The following is a 17,774-nucleotide window of genomic DNA, read 5'->3' on the forward strand; positions in this document are numbered from 1 at the left end:
AGGAACCGCCAGACTGATTTCCAGAGTGGTTGTACAAGCTTGCAATCCCACCAACAATGGAGGAGTGTTCCTCTTTCTCCACATCCTCGCCAGCAACTGCTGTCACCTGAATTTTTGATCTTAGCCATTCTGACTGGTGTGAGGTGGAGATGTAATGTATTTTATTTAAGCATTCCCTTTTTTGCTACCAGTTGGAATGATTTAAGATTTTTATGCTGGTCTCAATAGTGATTGATCAGATATTCGTGCCTGGCTCCCTTGCCATGTGTAGTGGCAACTTTGGGGGCAAGTCTGGAATGTGAACTCCCTGTCTAAGAGCTGGCCCTCCTTGTCCTGTCTCACCTTCCTCTTCCCACCTCTGAATAATAATAATAACCTTATTATTCAGAAGGTTGATATCATAGAGAAAGTGTCAACATAAATTGAACTTGGCTTCCTCAAAGAATAGATGTCTAAATTATTTTCTTCATGTGGTTCTCTTTTACCTAATGCAAGAAAGATGAGGAAAGCAATGACTTACTTGCTCATTGTCCACCGGCCATTCCCTTTAGTCACTAAGAAGGATGTAAGCCCCGTGTCTCACCAGCCTCTGTGAATGGGTGGAGACTTCACTGTGTTCTTCTCCAGGGTGGGGCATACATTGTTTCCAGAAGACACTACTTTAGTTTTGTGTTTGTACGCTCTCTTTTCAGATTCCTCAGAGCCAATCACATATCGAATCTCCTCTGGCGATCCAGAAGGAAAATTCTCCATTCACAGATGGCTGGGCAGTATCCGCACCCAGAAGCCTCTGGACCACGAAGCACAGCCCATGGTTGTTCTCACGGTCCAGGCACAGCTCGGCAGCTCCCCAGCCTGCAGCAGTACAGAAGTGAACATAACAGTGATGGATGTCAATGACAACCGCCCTGAGTTTCCCACAGCCTCAGATGAAATTAGGATCTCCCAGACCACTCCGCCTGGTACAGCCTTATACCTTGCACGTGCGCAGGATAGAGACAGCGGGCTGAATGGACTGATCCGGTACAGCATCGCAAGCCCCCAAGCAAGCGAATTCAGCATGGACCAAGGCCGCGGGGTGCTGTACCTCCGGGAGAGTCTGAGAGGCAAGGCGGATTTCAGGCTGATTCTCGTGGCTAAGGATCAAGGTGTCCCTCCCCAGGCATCCCAGTTGGTACTCACAGTAGTTATTGAAAGCCAAGAACGAATCCCAGCCATGGCTTTTGAAAATTTGGTCTATCAAGTAGAAGTTAGTGAGTCTCTCCCACTGACCACTCAAATCCTACAGGTACAGGCCTACCCACTGTATCCAGGGCGCCCAGCTCCGAAGACCGTATACTCCCTGGATGTCAGCGTGGACTCTGCAGTGTTTGCAGTCCACCCTCACACTGGGTGGATTTATCTACGGCGACAGCTAGACTATGAGTCTACACAGACATACAAGTTTAGAGTATATGCGCACACCTCAGAGGACCGATTGCTGAAGAATGTGAGCACTTCGGTGATAGTTCACGTCTTGGATGAGAACGACCACTCCCCAGCCTTCCTGCAGAACAGGGTGTTTTTGAACGTTGAGGAGAGCCCTATCCCCCTAGGGGTAATAGGGAAAATGACAGCCATCGATGCCGACTCTGGGAAGAACGGGCAGCTCTCCTATTTCCTTTTGACCGATGGAAAATTCTTCAAGATGAATCCTAATACAGGTAGCTTGTTGCAGCTTTCATCCATACTTTAAAATAATCAGAATGAAAAAAAAACCCACAAATCTTTAGATATAGCTTTAGGACAAGTAGATTTTAAGCTTAGCTTTTGGCAAATGGTATTTGATGACAGTGCTGTGGTTTTTAAATGAAGTTAACGTAGAGAAGAGTCTCGCCTATCCTGATGCTGTTACCTCCCCCATCATAGTCTGCCAGTGCAGGCCCAGGCTGCACCATGTTCCTGTTAAAGATATGGGTTGCATGCAGGAGAGTGGTACCAGGTCATTATAATGGCGGTGACAATTGCCATGCACCCTCTGCCCTGTCTTTAGAGCCTCTGTTTAGATAGTTTAGAAGCATGGCTACTTCTTCTATGTTACAGCTGCCTTCTGGGTTCAGTACAGTGACCGGACACTCGAGTTCATAGTCCAGGGGTAATAGTGTGTGGCAGAGGTGTGTCACAGAGGAGGCTCTAACAGCTAGGTCTGTGCAAGGATACTCCATGATGCTTGCACAGTGATGACACTGGTTAGTGATATGTTCTCAGCATGGATGCTGACCGGAAAACAATTCGTGATTGTTTGCGGTCTTAGACGGCTCCAGAGGCATGGTCAGACTTGTATGTCATAAGTCCTATGTGAAGGTTTATTGGGGTGCCTCTCCTAGGAGGCCTCACCATAAGTCCTGAGTGAAGGCTTGTTTGGGGTGCCTCTTTTCGGAGGCTTCACCCCTGTCTGGAATATACTCGTTTCATTAACCATCTCTCTAGTGCAGTCCTGAAACCTGCTGGTGTGTGTGTGTGTGTGTGTGTGTGTGTGTGTGTGTGCTCCTGACCTTTTTAATAAAAGCAGCACCTCATGTCTGGGGACCCTGATGTTCTCTGCTTATGGAAAAGGCACAGATGGTTGGTTTGTACCTACTATTCCCTTCCCTTTATAGATGTATCAAAAAAGTCAAGATCCATTTTGTGAAACATAAATGCCATCAAGGTCAAACTAGAAAGCAATTTACTAGGATCACAAAACCGCCAGAAACATTTATGTCTCCTTTTGGTAAAGAAAAAAGAGGGATTCTTGCATGTGATGTAGTTAGTCTTTGATACCTTACATTAAAAACTAAATATAAAGTGTGGCTAATATAAAATGCGACAACATACGTTTACGTTGCAAGCAGGCAGCAGGAAACTGACTGACAGTTGAAGTAAGAGACAGTCAGAAAGGAGAAAAAGCCACGCCTCAGGGTAATTTCCACGAAATAAAGCTCTGTCTGCTAATGGAGATCTGGTGCTTTCTGAGTTACAGATTGGAACTTTCAAAAGGCTGTCGCAGGTACGATTTATTCGAACCACAGTCATAATAAACACTATTTAAATATGGCTTATGTAGAAAACCATAAATACTGCATTTTAGCTCACGGATTCAGCAACTCTCACCAGGCATGAACTTTCTCTTTCATTACAGCCTACTGTTTCTAGGCAATGTCGTTGTCTTGGATTAAGTGTGAGAATAGCTTAGTAATAGGAATGTTCGGTGGCATCGGCCTCATGAACTGGCAAGGAAGCCAGTGCTAGGCTGGGCAGGAAGAAAAGCCATGTGTGGCCTCTGCAGACCCTTGCAACTGGGGACAGGCAGTTACAAGTTTATCCTGACTCCCCATGCTGCAGTGTAAGGGGAATTTAAAAGGTAGCACATTTCTAAGCCAGGATTACAAAATTACAAGCTTTGAAAAGTACTGACAGGGAAGTCATTTGGGAAGTCGCTGCCTCTTGCTGTCCACATGTTCTGTGAGTTAAAAGCAAAGCTGACATACGTAAAGGACATCTTCCCGCTCAGGAAATATGTTTTTCAGGTTATTATAAAGTAATGATATCAAAGGCAAATAATCTACAGCCTACAAAGCACTGTAAAATATTCATTCCTGTTTGCTTCGGAGAGCAACCTAGGAGTTAGCTGTAGGAGACTGGCAGGTGGAGACCTGGATACCAAATCCAGAACTTAGGATGCCACAGGCTATGCACTTTCTGTGTTCTATGCAGCAGCAAACACAACCATTATAAATCTTCCAAATCATAGGTTTCATTGGGGGGGGGCACACACCATCAGAGCTGGCAACAAATTCTTTCAACAGTCAGACAGCGCAGGGTTGCTTTGTACATGAATGGTCTTGCGGGTCAAAGCTTTTGACTTGATTTCTTTTCCCATGGATTATTTTGGATGCAGTTGGTCACCCTCATGCTGGCATTCTAGCTCACAGTGCCGATCGATCTCCTTCTGCTGTCTTCCCAGGTGAGCTGATCAATTGGTTGGCACTGGATCGTGAACATCAGGGGCATCATCAAATGACTGTCCTAGTGACAGACCACGGCTCCCCACCACGGAATGCCACCATGCTGGTTTATGTCACAATTGCTGACATCAATGACAACAGGCCTTTTTTCCCTCAGTGTCTCCCGGGAAAGGAATTTCACTTCAAGGTTTGTGAAGTAGATTTACAGGGAGCGGAGCGTGTAACGCTTTCAGAGGCATTTGTTTTGAGCGCCACCTTGTGGTAAAAGATGTGAATTCACCAAGTCAGCATGGTACCTCGTTGCATATAATTCCAATTCAGAATTGCACCTCCACTTCGATGAAAGGAAATATAGTCCGCGCATTGCATATAGACATGATGTCACCCCAGCGTCAGTCACACTGGCTCATGGTGGGGGAGGGGCGGCTGATGCTTGCACCCCTGAGCAGAGCTCCTTCATTTGGAAGCTGTATCAGTGTGTAGCCCTGGCATGAGTTTGGAAGCACGCGCCAAACTTGTAATCATACACATATGATTTCATCATTTCCTTTCCACATTTGTATGTTTATTATCTCTATAATAAATTACAATGCTGGTTCATGTACTTTGTAAGTGAATATATATTAAATAGGTGAATCATACGTATAAAAAGCTTAGCAACTACAGATCTCCAAACAATTGAACCGGATGTTTAGATCCTGATGGAATATGTGTAGTGAACAACTCAGAAGGGTGTAGAGAAAGTTAGGGGATTTAAACCAATCTTCCAAAGCCAGAGTTGAAGAAAAATTCTGGCAAAGGGAACAGTATTAGAGTGATTTTTATTATATCACTATAATTCCCTGTGGTTTATAAAATGCTTGAGCTCCACCCATGAATTTTATTATCACTCCTGGAAAATGTCTACTTACTGTGAGATATATTCTCCAAAAATGAGGTAGATATTTCTGTTAACTGTATTTTGGAACTGTAGCCTAAACAATAACCTGAGAAACCTTTGAGAGAATGCTAAAGTCTTTAAGAATTTCAAAATATAGTCTGAACTATTCATTATAACTAATTTATTTGCATATTTGGTTCAAAAGCTCCAGCTCAAATGCTTCAAATTGAATAAAAACATTAACAGATAAAGTGGGTTCATTTTGTGAACTTTTACCCACGTACCTTTCTGATGGTAGACAGTTGAGTGGTGGGCAGACTTTAGAATTGTGAGTAGGAGATTGGTATAATGTGTTCTTTTCATTTAAAGGCTCACTAGTGCATCATTGAAAGCTCCACTGAATCATTTCTAAGCTATTTGTCTCCATGACAGGCTTTGGAAGGTCAGCCAGTCAATACACTGGTTACAACTGTCTTTGCAAAGGATCTAGACGAAGGACTCAGTGCAGAACTTACCTACTCCATCTCTTCAGGTAAAAGTCAATATTTATAAAGGATCATGATCCTTTTAAAGTCCCCTCTGTCACTTACCCTCTGTCTCTTTTGAGGAAGACACCTTCTCCTTGATCACTCAGAACGCCCTAGACTACTGACAATATAAAACCAAATTGTGAACAAAATCCCACTGCTGTCTGTGACAACCACTTCATATTTAAGAACACAAAATAGAATACCGAAAGTTTTGTGGAAACCAGTAGCTGTTTCCCCATGCCCTCAATAGAAACAATCCATCTTACAGGCAGGACTTGTGAGAACCTCAAACCCAAGTCAACTTTTACTGTAGGGAAAGTGGAAGTTAACAGGGAAGTGGTAATTAACATGTGATGTGCAGGAGCACCCATGAATATCTGTGAAGGTTACTCATAGGATGAAAATAAGTCATGGCTCTCTATCACACCACAAGCCACACCTCTCAGATAAAGCATATGTGGTGACTTGAGTAAAACAGCCTTCCTTTCAAGCTTTCTCTTAAAATGCCCAGTCTTTCTCTTTCTTCTGGTAATTTTCTTTACTTGACATTGTGTTTGAAACCATTTTTAAAAGGCATTTGTGCTTTATCTTGTTTGACACAAACCTGGGAAAACCAGAGACAACCTTGTCCTTGCCTGAAGCAGATTTGATTCTCTTCATGGGAAACCCAAGAGGTATAAGTGCAGATGCTGAAATTAATATGTCTGTAAACTTCCAGGGACCACTGTCATCACGTGATACTTACTAGCATTCCAGAGATGACACTGTTTCTAAGGGCTTGGTCACTGTGGTGAAGTCACAGAAGTAGCTCAGGCACAGGGTGGATTTGCTGCAGAACTAAAAAGTGGGGGCGTCAAGGCCATTGCTTGCTCAGACTCTTTCTGAACAGTGGGTAGTGAGTGATCGATACTTGAGTTATTGTCCGATTTTTCTCAAGGGCATCTCTTTAACTCCATACATCAAGATCTAGGCTTGCAAATGAATGTAGGAGAAATTCTAGCAGAACATGCTTTAGACCTTTATGAATAAAAACTATAAAGCTTTGTTAAAAGACATGAAAGGTAAATGAAGTAAAAGGCTGTTTGTGTATTATTCATGTTAGGAAAGCCCCATGGCCAAAACAAAAAGGTATTTAAATGTCTATTTATTGGCTTGGTGTATTTTCAGTTGAAATATCAACCAGTGTTTGGTGAACTATGACAAGCTTGTTCTAAAGTCATAATAGAAGGGCTAAAAAAAAAATTATCAGTACAGTATCAAAAGGACAAGTGGAAGATGGGCCACTATAAGACTTCAATGTACAAAGTTTTTAAAATGAAGACACCAGAGTACCAACCAGTTGACAAGATAATTCACCTAAGTAGATTTGATGTACATTATGCAGAAGGCATATGGACCATCAATGCATGACACAGACCTACTTTGTTACTAGGATGGAAAAATAAAATTGCATATCTACTTTTTAACTATACAAAATATGTCATATTTAAATGTCAAAAATCTTAATTCTTAACAAGGAAATATAAGAGGTTGATTATTTGATATTAAGGGGAATATATAACTTTTAAACAAGCAAAAATTTAAAGATGCAAATGAATGCAATTACATTAAAATCCAGAACTTCGTACTATATGACGTTTTCATGTTATAAGTCTCAAGATTGGGAGAAAATAATTACAGCCTTTGTAATGACACAGAATTGCATTCAGCTCTATTAAGAATTCCTAAAGATCAGAAAGAAAAGGATAAGTGATTTAAAAGCCAAGCAAAGGATATCAATAAGCAATTTTCAACCAGAATTGACACAGCCAGCTTAAAACATGTCTCCTGAGTATAATGACTTTGAAGAACATGTGACAACTTGCAGGGCGCTTGTGCTAGGTCCTGGAAGCAGCCCTTCTGTTTGCTGTCCTGGAGCAGCTCATGTATGTACAGAAGGACAAGGGGCAGAATACTTGTTTGAGCATTGTTTCACACACTCACACTATATGGTATCTTTGAGTGAGATGTGACCGTGAAAATGATCTACCTACAGCTTCAAATGCATCAACCTAGACACACCGTGGCATTTATTTGAAGAAGTCACCTTGCGTAGTGCCGTAGGATCTGTTTCCATTCTCACTGGGGACTGGGACTTTATCAGTGGTTCCTCATCATCTCCTCAGTCAGGAAGCGAGTTCTCCTGTCATGTTCCCTGTTCCCCACAGGGAGGCGCCACGATTTCTTCATGTAAGCATTGCAGAGCTTTCTAGTTCTGGCATGTTGGGGCAGAATATCTTCCTATGGCCCTTGCTAAGGTTAGTTAGGTGCTTGAGGTCTTTGCATTAATTTTCTCTAATTTTGAGGGTAGTCGAAGAACATGAAATAACCATGAAAAGCAATGAATGTGGAAACACACACACACACACACACACACACACACACAGACACGCACACAAACTCACCCTCCAAACAATAACACACGCACACATACATATGCAATCACAGAAGTACACACTCACAGTCACACACACACACACATGCACACTCTCACAAGTCACACATTTGCTTACTCAGTGTATATTTACATGTACACTGACACACAGTCACATAATATACACTCATGCTTTACACATAAATAATCACACACCCTCACACACATACACAGTCACACACACACACACAACTCACACTGATACATACACATACAACAGAGAGAGAGGGACAGAGAGAGACAGAGACAGAGACAGAGACAGAGACAGGGAGAGACAGGGAGGGGAGGGGAGGGGAGGGGAGGAGAGGAGAGGAGAGGGTGCTTTGATCCTTGTGTAGGACCTTAACCTAAAAGCCAGCAAAGCCACACTTCGCATGTTTATGGTCCATTGAGTAGAGAATAGAGCCCCCACACCAGTTAGGAATGTGACTCTCCTCAGGGCAAAGATGGAGCAGAAGATCTGGAAGTGAACACTGCCTCATTGTGTATTTGTTTTCCAGACCTGCCATTCATAAAACACTGAAAATCACTCCATCTAAAAGCTGACACTGATGCTCAGCATGCATTTCTGAGTGCCATGGGCATTGTTTTTATGTGTGCCCTCGGTTCATTCCTTTCACCTCTACCTGGGTCCCAGGACTTGAACTCAGCTTAAGCCTGTGCAGCGAGTGCCTTGATCCCCTGAGCTCATTCGCTAGTCCCCTGAGACGTTATTTTTAAATTAGCTTTCAAGAGGACACTTGGAGCAAAGCAATCGAAGCATATAATGATGTGTGTCATCCGTTTTCACCGTAACTCATTACTAAATAAAGTCGACTACATTAGAATATAATAATAATGTAGCAAGATTAAAAAATATAATAGCAACATGGATTTTTATCATTCACCAGAGCATTGCACAGCATCCCTGAGAGACAGAAAGGAGCAGATGAAAATAGAAATCACAACTCATGCGTTTCCTAGCTGCTGGCTTCACACTCTAACTTCTTCACGGGCAGAAATCCTTTTCTATTTACAGCCCTGAAGAGTAAATGGACCGAACTGACTCAATGGCTGTGGAAACAGAATGGCTTTGTATGCTTGGGCTTTGTCTGAGGCCTTCCTGTTGTTTGAAATATTCATATTTCATTGAAAATTATTCTCTATGACTTAACTAAGCACACTGTGGCGAGTGAACTTAAATTGCTTTTATTTATATGAAACTCTGATATATTTTGGCATGTATATCTATCTACTCATCATCTACCATAAAGGCTTAGAAATCACAAGAAAGCCAGAAAGACTAGGAGCTCCCTCCCTTACAGGCTGTGGTCTCAGAGAACTACTTTCCACCCAGGGGAACCAGAAATGCTTGGAGAAATGACAGGTTTCAGATCTTAGACAGTAAATCCATTAGGAAAGCCTGCAGTACTCGGCACACGACACAAGGGAGTTGGTACACACTACTGGGACTCTGTCTAAAAACCCAGGGACCAATTTTGAAAGGATCCTGCTACTCAGTAATGAAGTAATTTGAGCATCAGTAAAGATAACAATGGTGATAGGCTGAAACCCTTTCCCACACTGAAGTTCTTATGGCTGACAAAAAGAGTCGGGAGCTAGAGAGACGACTCAGTGGTTACAAAGCTGTTGTTGCTCTTCCAGAGGACCCAAGTTCTATTCCTCGCATCCACACTAAGCAGCTCACAGCTGCTTCTAGTTCTAGATCAACAGGTTCCAAGTTCTATTCTGGACTCTGCAGGCACCAGGACACACACACACACACACACACACACTAGTTGGAAAGAAATTTCCTTTTTATTGAAATAGTCTTGTTAATAAAAGAAGAGAAAGAAAGAGGAACTACCTACATGTTGGAATTCTTAATGACACCACAGATCTAGCTAGGCTTTGAGCCAGCAGGACCAACATTAAGACCAAAGGGCAGCGAGATATTTGACTCTGAAGGGAAATACACTATTTTGTGAAGCACTCTCACCAAAAATTCTACCCAAACTGGATCAGTTCTCCAGATCTGTCTCCTGATCTGAAGCACTTCAAGGAAACATAAGTATTTAAGAAGAAAAGAAAACAGGTAGGAAAGAATTAAGCTGCACATTTAAGATGTAACAACCAAATATAGGACATTGCTGATCCAGTCTCAACAGATGAATCTTAAAAGCAAATTATGCATATGGAGGGCAGAAATCTGTAGATGGTATCACTATGTAGCTCAGAATGTCCTGGCAGGAACTTTCCACTGGAGTGTAGGCGTGCACCACCATGCCTAGCTACCTACTTTTTAATTATTATATGCATAAATGAATAGTGTCTTGTTTATGTTTTAGTGGCATATAAAATTAAACTGATATTAACTGTGCATTGATACATATGTGTATTGATACACTGTAAAATGTTTGAATAGGGTAAACAGCATCTCAGGCCTCCAAGGAATTAAAACCTAATTAAAATTCTATAGGTCCTTAAACTCCCAAGAGATTTAAAGTAAGAACATGTTTGAAATATAAATATATAAACTGATTTCATCCCATCTTCTGCTTTTTTGGATTAATATTAGTTTCTTCATTTGTGCATATAGATTATCCTGCTCACTTTAAGATTGATGCAAACAACGGTGAAATAAGAACGACCTCGATCCTTTCACATGACTACAGACCTTCCTATAGGATGACAGTTATTGCCAGTGACCATGGGGTGCCCCCACTTCAAGGAAAGGCAATTATTAATATTCAGGTAATTTATCAGCATAAGATGTTGAGGAACATTGAGAATGCCATTTGATTTTTAAACAAGTCGACAGCATGAAGACATCACCAAACATGTGGATCCTACACAAAATGCTTACATTGCTATTATTTGGGAAAAGTTAAATCTACATAGCTTTTGAACTAGTTATGCATTGTTATTGGCAAACCATCCTTCACCACACAGACATTTGTGTTGTTTTGAGTGTGATATGCAAAAGGAGCCTTTTTTCTTATTTCTGATGGCAATGAGTTGATAAGGAGGACCTTGTATGTAATCAAATGGCTACTGGATAAATCACATTTTTTTTTGACATTTTAAAGCATATAACAATTACTTGAGATCCATACTTCAAAGCTCCACCTCAACCAGATCATAGCAACAGCAACAAGAAAGCAAAGTAATGGGCTATCTTTGTCGCAGGAGAAAATTGCCTCTAACCAGTCAAATGTTAAGCTAGATTCTCTGTTAGTCACATGATGCTAAGTAATGTTAACACAGTCTAAATGTAAGATAAGCTCATATGTATATAATAACAAAGAGTTTACTTCCACAAGGCTACTGTCTTCAAATTATGTCTTTCATTATTAAAATGTTGGTTACAAGAAAAATTAATGTGGCCATACCTTTAGTTTTTTTGTTTCAACAAAGACTCACTATTTCAGTGCCCAAAGGTCTCATTGGAACTAGGTTGATATCTAGGATTTGGGATAATTTGGGGAATTAGTTGCCCAACATTTCATTGAAGAATTACCATGTACATTCCAGAACTATGGCCCAGCCTCACAAAACAGTCATTCATGTATCAAAGCAAGTTAAAAAGTGTACTCTCTTCTCTTCTATATAGAGCAAAACTTATCTTTTGATACATGTTAGAATTCTATTGAAGGGTGTCTTCTCAACAATTGACAGATATGCAAAACACAAATGGAAATCAGCTTAAAGTCATCATAACAAAAATCAACATTAAGTCATAATATATGTTGATGTTTAAACTTACCTTTTAAAAGATATACTTGGAGCTAGTTTTAAAAGACTCTGTACCAACAATTTTTTTATTCTTATTTTAGGTGATACCACTCTCCAAAGGGAGAGTTCTTATGTCTCAGAATATCCGACATTTAGTTATCCCGGAAAACACGAAGCCTTCAAAGATCATGAGCCTGATGAAGTCACCGGATCCCCTTCAACAGGACCATGGTGGGAAGTCACACTTCAGTGTTGCTGCTGAGGACAAGGATGACCACTTTGAAATTGATGGCTCCACAGGAGATTTGTTCCTAACTAAGGAACTTGACTACGAAATGACATCCCATTATCTTATCAGGGTGATTTCTAAAGATCACAGCCAAAGCCCCGCCTGGAACAGCACAGTCTTCCTTAGCATTGATGTGGAAGACCAGAATGAGCATTCTCCATCCTTCCAGGATGAGTTCATTGTGATAAGCATAGAGGAGAATGTCCCTGTAGGGACTCTGGTATATGTCTTCAATGCCAAAGATGGCGATGGCAGTTTTCTGAACAGTAGGATACAATACTTTGCAGAAACCAGCTCTGTTGGAGTGAACCCATTTCTCATCCACCCCTCCTCTGGTGCATTGGTCACTGCATCTCCCCTGGATAGAGAAAATGTTCCAACATTCATCTTAACTGTCACCGCATCAGACCAGGCCGTGAATGTGACAGATCGGCGATGGAGGACTCTGGTAGCAGAAGTGGTGGTTTTGGATGTGAATGACCACAGCCCCACCTTTGTGTCCTATCCCATCACCTATGTGAGAGAGGATGCTGAAGTAGGTGCTGTGGTGCACCGCATAAGTGCCCAGGATCCAGATGCAGAGATGAATGGAGAAGTAGCTTACAGCATCCTCTCAGGAAATGAGGACATGGTCTTCGTGCTAGACAGCTCATCAGGTACAGTACTTCAGATGCCACTTCTATGCTATTGTATTTTGCTAAATGTTTTGTTATGCTTTGTTTGAGACAAGTTCTCCTATATCTCAGGATGAGTTCAAAGTCACAATGTAGCTGAGGATGGCACCAAATTCCTGATCTGCCCGTCTCTGCTTCCTGAGTAATTGGATTGCATGTGGATGCCACTCTGCTCAGCTTTGTAGAAAGAACATTTAACACTCCTAACCTGTTTTTATTTCCAGAACATATTATTCTTCACTGTGAACTCAGTGCTGTACAACAGAGCTCTAAAGGTCACACTGTTTACTTAATCTAATCCATTTTTTTTCCTCACTTCCTCCTCTATGCATCCAGACAAACACCACTCCTCTTGGTAATCCTATACATTTGATTATTTTAGATAGCTTAGATAAATGGAATCGTGCAGTGTTTGTCTTTGTATGACAGCTTATTTCAGTCAGCACAATGTCTTCCAAGTCCAGACATGCCATCACACATGACGAAATTCCCTCAGGAGTTTTAAGGACCATTGCTTGCATGTACCATATTTTCTGTCTCTACTCTTCTGTTGATAGACTTTTGAGTTATTTTTAGCTCTGACTATTGTGAACAGTACAGACGTGAACTTGACATTGTCACTGCCTCCCGGAGACCCTCATCTCTAGTCTCTTGCATAAATATCCAGAAGTGATGTTATTGGGGTGTATGATCCTTTAATTATAATTAAAAGCATCTTAAAACTGCTGTAACTTCTCTGGAAAGACAGGGCTTTATGATTATTTAACTAATTTTGAAAATATTTTTGAGGAATTGTCACACTGTTTTCCGATAGTGTGCAAGAGTTTGGACTTCTCTGTTTCCCTACCAACTCTTCTTGTTTATTGTTCTATAATAATGCTACCATGGTAGTTGTTATGTGACAGAATCTTCCTAGAGAGATGTAACACACACACACACACACATTTGTACACACATACACTCACGCTCACTCACACTCATACACATGCATTCACATACACACATGCACATATGCTCACACTCATCATGCACACCAAACACACACATGCAAACATACACACACACACACAGAGAGAGAGAGAGAGAGAGAGAGAGAGAGAGAGAGAGAACGCGCAGACATTGTATTGAACAGTTTATTGATAACTTCTTTGTAGGTAGCTCATATCTCATGGACCAAGGGTTCAGGAACAACCACTGTGAGTCTTTGACGTAGTGAATGCTGCTAGAAATACAGCAAACTGGCCATATGCTAAATCAAGATCATTATGCAAGGGTTCTAGTGTGCAAATGTGCCCTTGGATTGTGTAAGACAACATCGATCAGTAACTGAAAATAACATACAGGTTTTAATGGCTGAATTCTTTTGCTCATCAGGAACATTGTTTTTTACATCAGTTGTAGCATTTTAATTTTTACATCAGCATTTATTAGGGTCACTTACTCTGTACAAATGTCACTCACTGCCAGTTCAGAGGACTTGCTGTCACTGTGTTGTCAGATGCCACCCACTATGCTTGTTTTAAAATGTGATGTGATAAAAGGGTATAGAAAAATCTCAACCCCGTGAATTTGGAAATGAACTTCTCTTTATGTGATTTTTCAGGATGTTTAAGAAACTTATGGATTACGATATAATTGTCTGTAAAATAGTGATTTCAACATGAACCGAAGGCAGGAGGATCTCAGATGTAAACTATTTGGCCAGTTGTGAAGAACATTATTTGGAATGAGAATCAATGTGTCAGATTTGGAAGCTGTGAGCATAGTTGGCTCTACTCTGTTGGGAAATTTTATCAGAACATTTCTCAGATCCTGACATGTGGTTCCCTTCTGAGGCTCACATGAACACCACCTAAGTGCCCAGCTGACAAGAGATTCTCCAGACACAGGCTCATGGTCTTTGCAAGCTCTCCTCAGAGCTGATTTAATGGTACTTTAAATGCTTTCCAAGATGCCCAAGGAAGGTCTGTTTCAGCCTGTTAAAAAGGAAGAATAAACTTGAATTGTGTCTTAGTAATGCTGGCCTCATGAATCTTGAGCTATTACAATGGCTATTTCTTTTGAGGTATTTTTCAAAGACAAAATGATAATTGGAGAATGTATCCATATGAGATGGGAGTTTTTTCCTCTTACAAGACTCATGTTTCTAATAAAAATAAATGGCATAGTGAGTTTTCCTATAGCCTCAATGTATATAATGGTGAGTAATTATTAAACAACTATTTTAAAGGTCCTTCTCAATATTTAATTATTTGAAGAAAATATTAGGGAGTTGATCATCAATCCTAAAAGAAATACACAACAGTTATTATTTTATGATGGCTGTCTGTGTAAAACACTGTACACACACGGAGTTGTGTGGTTCAACAGTAGGATAGAAAGGTGGCTTTTTGTGAAGTTTATTGTCTGTGTTGCAAAACATTTTATTTGCCCTTTATTGTTAATAAAGCAAGTGGCAGGTAACCAAGCGTCAGTATAAGAGATGCCAACTCCTTAACAGAAATCAAATGTCTGAACAATTGGAGTCATATGCACATTTTAATAACTTGTTTGCTTCTAAGTGTGTCATGCATCATAGACTATATGTTATTAGTATCATAGATGCTTTTGAAGGTGAGGGAAATGTTCTGTAGACTAACGACTTTGCTGTAGGCCTCTCAGGTATAGGATAGACTTTTAAATTTGTCGTTTGTCTTTACAACTCAATTTGACTTTCTGACTAAGAACATTAACTTTCTGTTGTAGATAATATACGAAGATGAAGTTGGCTCAAAAATGTCTTTCTCTTTTTTTATGATTCACTCACTATCAAAGAAAAGTGAGTTTTCAATTTAGTAACGTGATGTAAGCTGTGGTAGAGTAAGCAAGCAGTCTTAAGACGACATCCATAGCTCATTGTGTCTTCTCTTTCAAAGCAGGCTTGCTGAGGATAGCCTGTCCTTTGGATTATGAAGTGAAAACTCAGCATATCCTGACCCTCGTGGCCCATGATGGTGGCATGCCAGCACGTTCTTCATCCCAGACTCTGACAGTCACTGTGCTTGATGTAAATGACGAGACACCAGCATTTAAACAACTTCTGTATGAAACTTCAGTTAAAGAAAACCAAAGTCCAGGGGTGTTTGTTACAAGGGTTGAAGCTGATGACATGGATTCAGGTAATCTGAAAACTAGGTAGTAGATGCTATTTTAAAAAAAGCATGTAAGAGTTATATAGTTAATATAGAATAGTAATCATGGGCAAAAGTAACCTATGAGAGACATAGATAACACAGTAGGAAAATGGCTGCCAGGGAGCCCAGTAACCTGGGTTGGCTTTCTGGAACCCATGATAGAAGAAGATAAGTGATTCTGGAGTGTTCTTTTTAGACTTCCACACATGTGCTATACTGCATGCATACTGTGCATGTACTTACCCACAAACACTAACAGTAAACAAATTAAGAAAAATAATAGTTATGGGGAAATGGAGTTACCACTTACCTCAAATATCAAGTATTTTCAAAACATACATGAAATGAAAAGCTGTAGCTGATGCTTGTTTTTGTCTAGCATCTGTTTGTGTTGATCTTTATTATTATCTGGAGTGGCACATGCCTAATAAACACATAATTTATTGATTTCACGAGGATGCAGCAAGCAGGGGTACCCACGTGGCCACATTTATCTCAGCACACTGAATGCACTGAGTGTGAGAAGTGTAGTGCTTCTTCATCTCCTCAGTGCTTCTTCATCATCTCCTCAGTGCTTCTTCATCTTCTCAGTGCTTCTTCATCATCTCCTCAGTGCTTCTTCATCATCTCCTCAGTGCTTCTTCATCNTCATCTCCTCAGTGCTTCTTCATCATCTCCTCAGTGCTTCTTCATCTCCTCAGTGCTTCTTCATCTCCTCGGTGCTTCTTCATCTCTATCTCCTCAGTGCAGGACAGGCTCGCTCCAAGGGCTGGGGAGCTCCCATCACACAACTCAAGTTTGAATCCCAGAATTATCTCTCCCCAAAGCTGTGCAACTTGGAAGAAGTTACTAACCAACCTCTGTGTTCTTCTTGTCTGTAAAATGGAGACAATTGTGGTGCTTAACATGTCGTCCTGTTATAAGTATGAAGGCATTACTGTGTGGAAAGAAAGACTGTATGAATATCTGGCACAGTCAATAGCAATGTCAACTACCATTTTTAGTTTTACAATGAACACAGCATAGAGACACAAAAATCTAAAGTGGGCAGTTACGTTGGCAGGGAATTCATGAGTGTCTCCGACTTGCTCTTGAACAGCACTGAGGCTCTTTGGATGTCTAAGGCACAGTAGATTTAATGATATTCCGTTTTTATTTTAAACTAAATGGTGATAATATTGACAGCTCAGAAGTTAGCTTAGAAGTTTCAGGTTTTGAGTTTTCCCATTAGAATTATTGCAAACCATCCAATTAACCAGTCTTTAAAACTTACATTTGTAAAATGTGCACTTACATTTCCGCAACTCCGAGAGGGCTCTCAGTGGTGTTTCTCCCATAAATGTTAATCAGAAGAGTAAAGGATAGACTTCTTTAGCTTTCAAACTAAGTTCTATATTGCTCAGCTGCTCTGATCCCTTGGGAAACACCACTGTGCATTGATGAGCCTTTGATGTGAATTTGTCTAAGATGCTTAGGGACTCTTTTCAAGGGCTCACGTTATTTTCCCTCTTTGACCAGAGAGGGGCAGTGTGATCAAAGACTTTTCCTCGCTGCACTGGACAGAACAGAGCATGCTCACAGCTGCTCTCGGTCCCTGCTTAGAAGTTAGCACTTTTCCATCCCTGTTTGCTTTTGGGTGACAGGAACAATGGGGAACACACTCAAGCTGCCCGTTTCACAGTGGTCCTAGTTCAGCAATGTTCTCGTCCATGGTTGCTGCTGTAACCATCAGCAGGAGCCTCTGCAGGATCGCGTAGGTTGAATCCACTGCTGATGAGCAGCTTAGCAGCCTGCAATCTTTCCCCCCACCCTTGGCCACACTTCGTTAATTTTATTGCCTGTACAGGATTCTACTATATACAGGCATTTCTTTTTCTTTTATATTTGAAAAGAGGAAAAACATTTCTACCCCCTCTCTGAATTTATTAACAAGACTGCCATACGCAAATCCGTTTACTTTTTCTTTCTTTCTTTCTTTCTTTCTTTCTTTCTTTCTTTCTTTCTTTCTTTCTTTCTTTCTTTCTTTCTTTCTTTCTTTCTTTCTTTTTTTCTTTC

The 17,774-nt window shown here is 40.8% G+C and overlaps 1 protein-coding gene across 1 annotated transcript in view; it reads left to right on the forward strand.

The window, feature by feature from the left end:
- Positions 1-17,774, forward strand: part of Dchs2 (dachsous cadherin-related 2) — a 215,712-nt gene that overhangs the window by 140,812 nt on the left and 57,126 nt on the right. Inside the window, exons 5-10 of the mRNA XM_029475593.1 lie at positions 693-1,703; positions 3,986-4,173; positions 5,299-5,398; positions 10,448-10,602; positions 11,685-12,528; positions 15,465-15,704. Coding sequence (XP_029331453.1) covers positions 693-1,703; positions 3,986-4,173; positions 5,299-5,398; positions 10,448-10,602; positions 11,685-12,528; positions 15,465-15,704 — 2,538 coding nt within the window. The remainder of the gene's footprint in view (positions 1-692; positions 1,704-3,985; positions 4,174-5,298; positions 5,399-10,447; positions 10,603-11,684; positions 12,529-15,464; positions 15,705-17,774) is intronic.

The sequence above is a fragment of the Mus caroli genome, chromosome 3, assembly GCF_900094665.2.
Source record: "Mus caroli chromosome 3, CAROLI_EIJ_v1.1, whole genome shotgun sequence".
Lineage (NCBI taxonomy): Eukaryota > Metazoa > Chordata > Mammalia > Rodentia > Muridae > Mus > Mus caroli.